The sequence below is a fragment of the Chrysochloris asiatica genome, unplaced genomic scaffold (genome assembly GCF_000296735.1).
Source record: "Chrysochloris asiatica unplaced genomic scaffold, ChrAsi1.0 scaffold00243, whole genome shotgun sequence".
NCBI lineage: Eukaryota > Metazoa > Chordata > Mammalia > Afrosoricida > Chrysochloridae > Chrysochloris > Chrysochloris asiatica.
Window position 1 is genome coordinate 1797810 of NW_006408761.1, and position 10685 is coordinate 1808494.

The following is a 10685-nucleotide window of genomic DNA, read 5'->3' on the forward strand; positions in this document are numbered from 1 at the left end:
ATGCCTAGCATATCGATGTTTATGCATTCCATTTCATTTTTGACAACTTCCAAATTTCCTAGATTCATCGTCATACAACTGGTTTTCCTCATTTTGAGTTGTACCCCATCAGCAACTGAAGGTCCTGAAAGCTTTAATCCATGGTCAGCTCAGTCATATTTTGAGTGCCTTCCAACCTGAGGAGCTCATCTTCTGGCACTGTGTTTGACTATATTCTGGTGCTCTTCATCGTGTTTCAGTACTCAATATTCGGTGCTTTCTGACAGTGTTCCACTGCTACTCATAAGGTTTTCAGTGACTTAATATTCGGAAGTCATTGGTCTCTCCTTCCTCCAAGTCTGTCTTCATCTGGCAGCTCATCTGAAGCCCGTCCACCGTGGGTGACCCCACTCGTAATAAAAATACCAGTAGCATAGCTTCCAGAATCAGAGCAACTTGCAAGTCACTACAGTGTGACACACTGACAGACGAGTGGTAGATGTTGACTACTGTCTTTATTCGGTGCCACTCCCGTGATTCATCTCAAGATGCCAAACCCACCATTGCCTTGCACCATCAGCTCAAACATGAATATAATGAAAAAGGCAAACGATGCCTTAGCATGATGACAATCATTCTGACTTTAGGGTCAGCAGTTCGAAACTACCAGCGGTTCCATAGGAGAAAGATGAGGCCTTCTGCTCCCATAAAGATTTACAGCTTCAGAAACCCTATGCAGGGTCAGTATGAGTCAGAACCGACTCCATGGTACTTAACAACAACAACATCTTAAAATGCTGTGTGGAGGAGATGACTTTTAAATAAATACTTTCATTCCTAGTTGTAATGTTCTCTCTCTCTTTCAGAGAATTAAGTATTGAGAATTGGATTATGCCTGCAGTGTATGCTGGTCATTTTTCGCACGTACTGTGGCTCCATCCTCCATGGGCTCAGCAAATGAAAGAGGGCAAACATCACTTTTTAGTAGGCAAAGACACGTCCACCACGACAATCAGGTATTTTTGTCGTTTTAAGTATGAGATTGGTTGAATGCTATTACTTTGCTTTGGATTCCTGTAATTACTTCACGACTGTCTGTGCATGTGAGTAGAAGCAAAGTAAGCCTCAGAGCCTCCAAAGAGAGTTCTGGAAACACCAGAACAGGTTCCAAGGGCTTGAGCAACTTCACAAGCCATTTGTACTTCCATGCTGGTCAAGTTCGCCTTTTGAGTAACATGATCTCTGTCTGCTGGAGTTCTGAGTCCATTGATGACTAACTCCATTGAATCATTGTTGTTACATTTTCAGTGATACATTTTGCTAGTTTCTTTCAATGTGACAATTGTTTGTTAAATTTAACAATCCAAAGTGAAAGAACGACGTTATCTCACTTTTGATATTTTTATCAATCACATAACTGAATAAATCTGTTTAGGGCTTTAATTTTATTACTATGATTGTTGTTGTGAAGTGCCATCAAGTCGATTCCCACTCCTAGCAACCCTGTAGAGGGTCCTTGCAGTTCAAACTGACCTTGCAGCGCAGTGCATTAACCCGCAGCGCCATGGTAGGTAGGCTGTGTCTGACTTCCTGTGAGTTTACTAGGCGGTAAAAGAATAAATCTCAAAATCATCCCAAGGCCACTTCCTATGAAGTGGAGGTCAGACATGTTCCCACCCTGCAACCTTCTTTACCCACTTCTGACACCAACCATCCCTCCCACAGCACTCTCGGCTTCACATCTGGGTTTGATGATCCATTGCAATGGCCACACAGACATCATAACAGTCCTCACGATTACGGGGTTTGTTAGGGACGTGAGCAGGGTACAATTCAGCATCAGAAACAACTCGGGGTGCAGCAATTGTCATCAGGAATGCCTCCTTTCTGCTGTACAGCAGGCCTGCCTCTCAGCCTGTGACCCCTCAACCTCTGCCCTGCTCTGACGAGTGTTACAAAGCTCTGGTAACCAGTCTGTAATGTGCAGAGGGCACATCGTGCAAGCTGACTCCTGCCCAGAGGCACTCAGCTGTATTGGTCCCTGGGCCTGAAGCCTGCAGCTGCTGTCTCTCCATACTGCCACGTCTGACCCTTTCCCAGGTCCAGGGATCGCACAGTCCATGCTCGGGTCTTCTGTCTTGATGGCCCTGGGATCATGTGCTCCTGCTCTGGAAATGGCTTCTTTTAAACCCAGCAGAGTAGCACAACTATCCATTCCCACCATTAGAGTTTTACCCACTCTTCTCTGCATGGTTCCTGCTGTAATCATTTGGTGGGAGTTAAAACTTAACTTTGGAAAGAAAAGCCTTATTAAGTAAATTCATGGTTGTTGTTAAGTACCCTCGAGTCAATCAATTCCAACTCATAGTGACCCTGTATAGGATATCTGAGGAGCAGCTGGTGGGTTTGAACTGCCCACCTTACGGTCCAGTGCATTATCCTGCAGTACCACACCAGGACTACAAATTCATGGTGCCACATACATATTTTTGGTGTATAAACTAACCAATGTTTTGTGTATCTTGTGATGATGTAAAACCTTTAGCAACATCAGAATATTCTTTACTTTCTAAGTTCTATTGCAATGAGAAAAAGTACATAGAACAAAATTTAAAATCATGAAAATAGCCACTGGTGGAACCCCGTAGACTGTGGCCCTTAGATTCCCATCAAGTCTGGAAATCAACCCACTCCCATAAATCAACTGCCTTGAAATACTAGCTAGGCTTCTGAGATGAGTAATAATGCCAGAGAGGAGTGCTCCTTGGGAAAATCCATCTATCATACAAAGTTGAAAGAATGGCATTTGCACAAAAACTAATGTCAGAAGTCATGAATGGTCAGAAAAAAAGAGGGAGTGGAAATGGGAAACGCACCGAGGAAAGGGTAAAGTGATACTACATTGAGGAGATTGCAACCAATGTCATGGAACAAAATATGTAGGAGTTTTTGAATGAATGACTAATGTGCTCTATAAACTTCATCCATACAACAATAAAAAAAATAAATAAATAAGTAAATGTTGCGAAGGGATGAATAGTTTCAGCATTTCACCATAACTTTCTAGAAGCTGAAGGATGGTGGGATGAAATGGTAATACACTGAATATGAAATATAACCTTTCTCATTAAAAATGGTCCTTTTTCTTTCTGATGAATTTTAATGAAACGATTAACATTGTTGTGTTATCTATTTATGCCAGCAGACAAGGTTGGCAGTTCAAACTTACCAGTTGCTCCTTGGAAACCCTATTCAGGGCCGCTGTGAGTTGGACCCAACTGTAGGACACTTAGCAACAGCATCATAGATGCTGAAAGGAGACAAGGACCTCTTTCCACGGCCGGTGTTCTAGATTTGAACTTGTAGCCTCCCAAACTGTGAGGCAATACATTTGTGTGTTAAAACCATCTGTCTGTGGTATTTCTGTTACAGCATACTAGGTGACTAAGACAACATGTATATTTATATGTATGTTGTTATTAAATGCCACTGAGTAGGTTCAGAATAGAACTTTTCCATAGGGTTTTCTTGACTGCGATCTGTCAAGATTCTTTGGCTGTAATCTTTATAGCCACCACTCATCCGTCAGCGTGTTGTACTGTGGGGATGGCAAAGCTAACCACTCCCCACATTAGAGTTTTATGCACCCCATTTGAATGGTCCCACCCAATCCCTGGGTGGTAGTTACAAAGACTTAAGAATATTTAATAATTCCCTTATGACAAAAGTATAGCTATTATCTAGAATACAGATTTAGATTGGATAATACAGTCTTTGTCTTTTTTAGGATGGTATAGTTTTTAATAAACGTTAGTATGAGTTTTTGTTCATGATTAATCTTTTTGGGAAATTGTGTCTTTTCTAAATGTGTTTGGGGAAGGGACAGGACATAAATAGTATCCACTCTCAGTGTGATAGAGCCTATCTCCTAGAGTCCTGGCGGGGCGGGTGCTGTGACCTAATGCAGCAGACTGCAGAGCCATTTCAACTGCAAGGCCAGTGGTTCAAGCTCACCAGCTGCTCCTTGGAAACCCTATACAGGGTCGCTATGGGTCGGGAGCGACTCGACAGCATTTAACACCAACTACATCTCTGGGATAAGCATTGGATTTCGCTGTTCAAAGTACTATACTTAACCAGGGCATAATACAGTTGAAAAGCTAAGAACATGATGATTTGTGTAAAATCAGAAACTTGTGAAATGTACGTGTGCATAATCCTTTTTTGAAGTCGCTATTCAGCGGAGTCCTGGTGTGGCGCTGTGGGTTAATGCGCCAGACTGCAAAGCCATTTGAACTGAAAGGTTGGTAGTTAGAGCTCACCAGTTGCTCCTCGGAAACCCTATACGGGGCCGTTATGGGTCGGAATCGACTCGATGGCACTTAACAACAACAACATTCATTGGTGTCGTTACGAATCGGGCTACTAATTTTACATTCACCAGTTCGAAACTGCCAACTGTTCCACGGGAGAAAGATGAAAGATGAGGCTTTCTGTTCCTGTAAAGATTTACAACCTCGGAAACCCTGTACAGGGTCACTCTGAGTCGGAACTGATTTCACAACACATAACAACAACAACAACATTCATATTAAAATTCTTCTGTTGTTGTTAATGCTCCCCAGTTGAGCTGGTTCTGACTCATCGCTACCCTGTATGGGATTTCCAAGAAGCTGCTGGTGGTAAAGTTTAAACTGCCAACCTTTGGGGTTCTCAGTCCAGTGCTGATCCTGAAACTGAAATATGTTAAAAGGTGTGTCTTAGGTATCTAGTAGTGCTGTAACAGAATTCTGAATTTTGTTTCAGATTGTCTGAATGGTGTGGCTTTAACAAAAAAAATTTTTTTTCCCTCACAGTTTAAGAGGCTAGAATTCTGAATTCAGCCAGCTCTGGGGCATGGCTTTCTATGTCTTCCCGTCTGGAGGAAGGACCTTGTCTCTCTGCCTTCTGCTGCTTGAGTCCTTGGTGATCTTCAGGCTGCATGGCATCTGTCTTCTCCCATTACTTTCTTCGTCTCTTCTTTTTACAATTCAGTGGTGATTGGAGTAAAACATTCTCTGCAATGGTGTGGTCTTTTAACATAACACAGAAAGCTCGAACCCATTGACCTCGCATTGCTGATTCCACCTGCTGTCCACCCAAAGGACAGAGTAGAACTACCCTCTAGGTTTCCAGGGCTGTACGTCTTTATAGAAAGAGACTGCCCCGTCTTTCTCCCAAGTAGCAGCTAGTGGGTTCAAACCTCTGACTCTTGAGTTATCGGCCCAACACATCAAATATTGTGGTTAGGATTTGCAACATGTATTTTTGGAGGCTACAGTTCAATTCATAAGAGGATACTTCTGTTAAGGAAAATGATTTCCAGATATAATTTGTGTCTTAAAAGTGTTGTTTTGGGTAAAGATTCGGCTGCTATGAGAAAGATTGAAGTAGCACTGGTTTAGCAGAATTACTTATGTCTGCCTCAGCTCTACAGTTTGAGAGTCCCTGGTGCCTTCTTATCTTTGCTCCACCACCTCTAAAGTGCTGCCCGTGTGTCACGGCCATGTCCACATTCTAGTCCTCAGAGAAGATGAGAGCATGGTTCTGTAATCTCTCTCCCATTCCCCATCGGGACCATATCCAGCTGCAAAGTATGCTGTGCCGTCTTACCTTGGCTTTGGGCTGCCCATGTGTGGATTGCTGTTTCTGTAGAGAAGCCAAACCCAGACTACCAAGCCTGCTGCCACCAAGTCAGCTCCAATTCATAGCAGCACCATAAAACAAAGTAGAAGTGCTCGTTACGGTTTCTGAGATGGTAAATCTTTATGGGAGCAGATAGCCGCATCTTTCTCCTACGGAGCGGCGGATGGGTTTTAACCACCGACATTGTGGTCAGCAGCTCAGCACTTAACCCACCACACCACCAGGGCTCCTTGTAGAAAACCAGGAGGTGCAAATATTAGAGACAACTCTCAGGTTTTATCATATATGTCCTTTTGTGTATTTCTACAATACTGTAGTGAAATGTTGGTTCATTTATTTATGTTTCCTAAAAAACATTTTTTTTCCTCTGATCCAGGGTCACAAGTACAGATCATTACTTCCTAAGTGATGGTCTGTATGTACCTGAAGACCAGCTAGAGAACCAAAAACCTTTACACTTGGATGTAGTTATGGTAAAAGCTTATGAATTCTGTCACAACCAGGAAGGAAATGGTACAGTATCATCTGCTAAGAAACCAAAGCTAGCACTGGAGGATGCAGGACACGCTGCCTCTCCCAACTGTGCCTCGTACTCAGAAGGACAGGAAAAGGGCCTAGTGACGCAGGAAAGAGGTCAAACCTGCCTGGAACCATCGTGTTCATGTCCCGAGGCTCAGGAGGGCCAGGCCGCAGCCAACACTGGAGACCTTCTGGAGATTTTCAAAAAAAGGGACACATTTGTTTTAGATATTGACTTAGATTTCTTTTCCGTCAAGAATCCATTCAAAGAAATGTTCGCTCAGGTAAGTATGGCATTTTAAAAATGTGGATCCTAAGAATTGAAATACACTTCTGTGGATCAGGGATTGGCATACTTTTTTACAAACAGCCAAATAGTAATTACTTGTGTTTAGGGGCCATATATATTCTTGCTCTCGTAATCTTTATTTTGTTTCTAAACCCTTTTAAAACTGTAAATTACTCGAGGGCCATATGAAAGCACTAAGTTTAGGTTTGTCAATTCCTCCTCTAGATACTATTCATTAGGATAATATGTACTTTGTTGTTGTTGTTGTTAGGTGCCATCGAGTTGGTACCAATTCATAGCGACCTTATGCATAGCAGAACGAAACACTGCCTGATCCTGGGCCAACCTCACTACTGTTGCCACGCAATATGTACATAGGTGGTTGAAAAGAACAGAATCATACCACACACAAATTTGTACACATTGAAAAGTAGTTTATTTTACTCCTATCTCCATTCCCTGCGTTCCTCTCCTCAAAAACTAATACCATGGCCACATCTGTTCTATGCATATAAAACCCTTTGTGACCAATTTCTCATTAACAGTGAGGTGGTTCATTGTACACGGCACTGTGATCGTCAGGGTACCTCAGCAGATCTGAAATGCACGGTCCACCTAAATTCAGTAGTTGACTGCTAGTGAAGCTGGTGGTGGATTTTGTACTTCATGGCCCTTGTTCTGTACATACGAGGGTAAGTCAAAAGAATATCAGTACAGTTCATGCATACACGTGTTCTTTCAAACAAAATGTGCTAAGCATGTTTGCAGTCAGTGGATGCATACAGACAAGTCATCAGAGTAACACAATGTCTTAGTCTCATTAGGGTGCCTTCAAAAAAAAAAGAAAGAAAGAAAAGGTCTAATCAAAACAGTGACTTGTAACGGGATCTGTTGGCCAAGTAAATTCAAGGCAGGGAGATCAGCTCAGAAGGTTAGGATGCCTGTTTTATGAGATTCCAAAGGTGTAATCTTGATAGGTTTTCTTAGAGGACCCAGGATGATCTGGGGACTTACCAAGATGTTTTAAGAAATTGGAAAACTGTATTGATGAGGAAAAGGACACAAAACTTGCACCAGGGAATTGCGTTCCATCGGAACAATGCCCCTGCTCATTCTTCATGCCTCACAAGAACTGTCCTGTGAGGATTTCCCTGGGGAACCTTTCCTCCTCCACTGTGCACTTGATCTGGCCCTTTCAGATTTCTTTCTGCTCTCCAGACTTAAAGAGCATTTAAAAGGAACACTATTTGAGTTCCTGAGGATGCCAAACTACCTTTTTGATGTGTGGATCAAAGAGGGCAGAATTTTCTTTAAAGGGTGAAAGTGTCGAGACCTGGACGGAGGATGTGTTGAGAAGCAATAGCTTCACAGCTTGATATTTAGGTTTAATAAAGGATTCTGTGATTTTATAGCAATACTTTTTACTTGCCCTCGTACATCAGAAACAATTGTGGTTTCAGCAGGGTCAGTTTGAATTGAAAGGTTGGTGGTTCAAACTCATGAGCTGCACCTTGTAAACCCTATGTAGGGTCGCTGTGATTCGGAATCGACTTGACAACGCTTAACAACAGCAACAGCTATTAGAAATATCTTCCATCTCATGGACACTATTATCATCATACCCAGCTGGGTAGTGTTGCGCTGAAAAAAATAATAGTATTTACAGCATTGTTGTCATCAAGTCAAATCTGACTTCTCGCGCTCCTTTATCACAGAGTAGGTCTGCCCCGTTGGGTTTTCTAAGCTGTGATCATTACGGGAGCACATCAACAAGTCTGCAGAGCCGATGGTGGGTTCAAACCACTGACCTTTCAGTGAGCAGCCAAACACTTAGCCATTGTACCACCAGTGAGCTTCCTAACATTTACACTAGACATTTAAAATGATATATTTTAGCTGATTCTCCCAAAATAACTTTAAATTACCTTAAACGTCCTTGTATCGGAGCCAAGTCTACGTTGTGTTTCACTTAAAGCTCATCATTATAAAAGGTTCATTTCTTCTCTGGGATGAGAATTGTTTTGTTTTCCAGGAAGAGTACAAAATCTTACAAGAGCTGTATCATTTTAAAAAGCCCGCTGCCAACCTAACAGAGGTATCCTTGATTTGTTTCTTTGCGGTTTTATCTATTTGTCTGTCATTTATATAATAATATCTTGTAGCTTATTTGAATGGTCTTAAAGAATTGTTGAAATACTTTGTGTATATTTATTGGAAAAGCCCTTGGTTAGAGTACTTGGCAATCACTTTGTAACTATTGAATCAAGATGTGTCTTGTCATGGGCTTTCATTTGCCTTTGGAACAAAAACGAACCGTATAACTGCAGCTTTTAAATGTGTTTTCCAAGGAAGATCTGGTAGACTGTGTTGATACTCGAATTCATCAGTTAGAAGATCTTGAGGCTGCCTTTGCTGATTTGTGTGATGGAGATGATGAAGACACTGTACAGAGATGGGCTTCAAACCCTGGGTGAGAAAACCCCAGACATTGTCCCTCTTATGCTATTAGCTTGCGAAGCTTGCTTGATAAATTGCTAAAAATAATCATCATCATCAATTTGTAGGAAATTTAACCTGTGTTTATTAGTAGTAGCTAACACTCTTGGTGTGGTGCTATAGGGTAAGTACTGGAGTGCTAACTGTAAAGTCAGTGGTTCAAACCCACCAGCCGCTCCTGAGAAACCCTGTACTGGGTCACTAGGAGTCAGAACTGACTCAACAGCACTGAACAACAATGAACACTTATTGAGTGTTTATTATATGCCCAGGGTACTTCTGAGGATTTAGTTTTCACTGACTCATTTATTTATTTTAAGATGATTATGGTTTCAGTGTTACAGCACCCGCTTCCCAGATGAGGAAACCCAGACACTAGGTTTGGTAAGCTGCCCAGAACCGTGTAGTAAAAGAGCAGGCTTTTATTCATTGTGCTGTAGCTGCCACATGTACAACTGTGAAAGCTAAAGCCTCTGAAAGGCAGAAACCTGTCAGCGAAGGGAAACACAAGTCCTCTCCACTAAAACTAATAGAAGGAAAGTGCTCCAACCGCGCCTGGACCTCGGTGGGCACCCCCTCCGTGGGAGACCTGGAAAAACAAAGCAGTCTGTTGAGTTCTGCCTCTCACAGGTTGCACTATATAAAACACGTGCTTCCTATGGCAGATGATGAAAGACGAGTAAGGTGGTGCCTGCTGTAAATAGAGTAAGAAGAAATGTTATCCAACCAATTGAAAAATAAATTGCCGTGGTAATACTGGTCTCTGCTACAAGTTCTAGAGTTGGTGTTCAGTCTCCTCATGACATGAGACAGCAGTATCTGAGCACTGGGTTTTTCATTAAGTCCTTCATTTGAACAGTTCTCTATTTGTTCACGTTTCCTGGAAAATATGGCACAAGAAGTCCTTTTAGAGTGTTATTTGTTGCTTTGGGATACTGGATTAAGAATGCATTTGGGGTAGTTGACATTCAGCTGGCCGTTGTGGGAAACGGGCTTTCCACCCTAGAACCATGGCCGAGTTTATCCGTAACCTGGTGGAGAAGGCTCCGGCGATGGTAAACGCTACTGTGATTTCCTCAAAGCCTCAACTGGCTACATTTCAGCATTATGTCAAGGTGGAGCTGGTTCCTCCAACCCCTGCTGAGATCTCTACAGCTATTCAGAGCCTGAGAAAAATAGTCAATAGTGCTTAAACTGGGCGCTTCAAACAGTTCACAGTTAAGGAAGCTCTGCTGAATCGTTTGGTGGCCACTGAGGTGTGGATACGGTTTCATATCAGCGAGATCATAGGCAAGCATGGCATCATTGGCTATGATGTTTGAAGACCAATCTTTACCCTCTGATTATATTTGGTTTACTGTTTGTTCTTGGACCATATGTGATCAGACTGCTCTCTGAATAAAATAGATAATTATGAAATTTTAAAAAAAGAAGAATGCATTTGGAATTGAAACTGACTTCAAAGGATTAGTTGTTGTTAAGTGCCGTTGAGTCGGTTCTGACCCATAGTGACCCTGTATAGGGTTTCCAAGGAGCAGCTGGTGCACTTGAACAACCGACCTTGCAGTTCATGGGCCATGCAAAATTATCAACTGAAACATTAGCCTGCTGTATTTGGTTGAACATTTAATTAACTCACTCCTAACATGAGTGGTGTTGGAGGAGAATACTAGAAGTGCAGCCAGAGTGCTCCTTGGAGGCCAGGATGGCTAAGCTT

General features: G+C 42.2%; 1 protein-coding gene across 1 annotated transcript in view; it reads left to right on the forward strand.

The window, feature by feature from the left end:
• LOC102828606 (chromosome unknown open reading frame, human C5orf22) overlaps positions 1-10685 on the forward strand; it is a 35894-nt gene that overhangs the window by 5932 nt on the left and 19277 nt on the right. Inside the window, exons 3-6 of the mRNA XM_006873508.1 lie at positions 846-995; positions 6041-6467; positions 8505-8567; positions 8821-8942. Of these exons, the coding sequence (XP_006873570.1) occupies positions 846-995; positions 6041-6467; positions 8505-8567; positions 8821-8942 (762 nt within the window). The remainder of the gene's footprint in view (positions 1-845; positions 996-6040; positions 6468-8504; positions 8568-8820; positions 8943-10685) is intronic.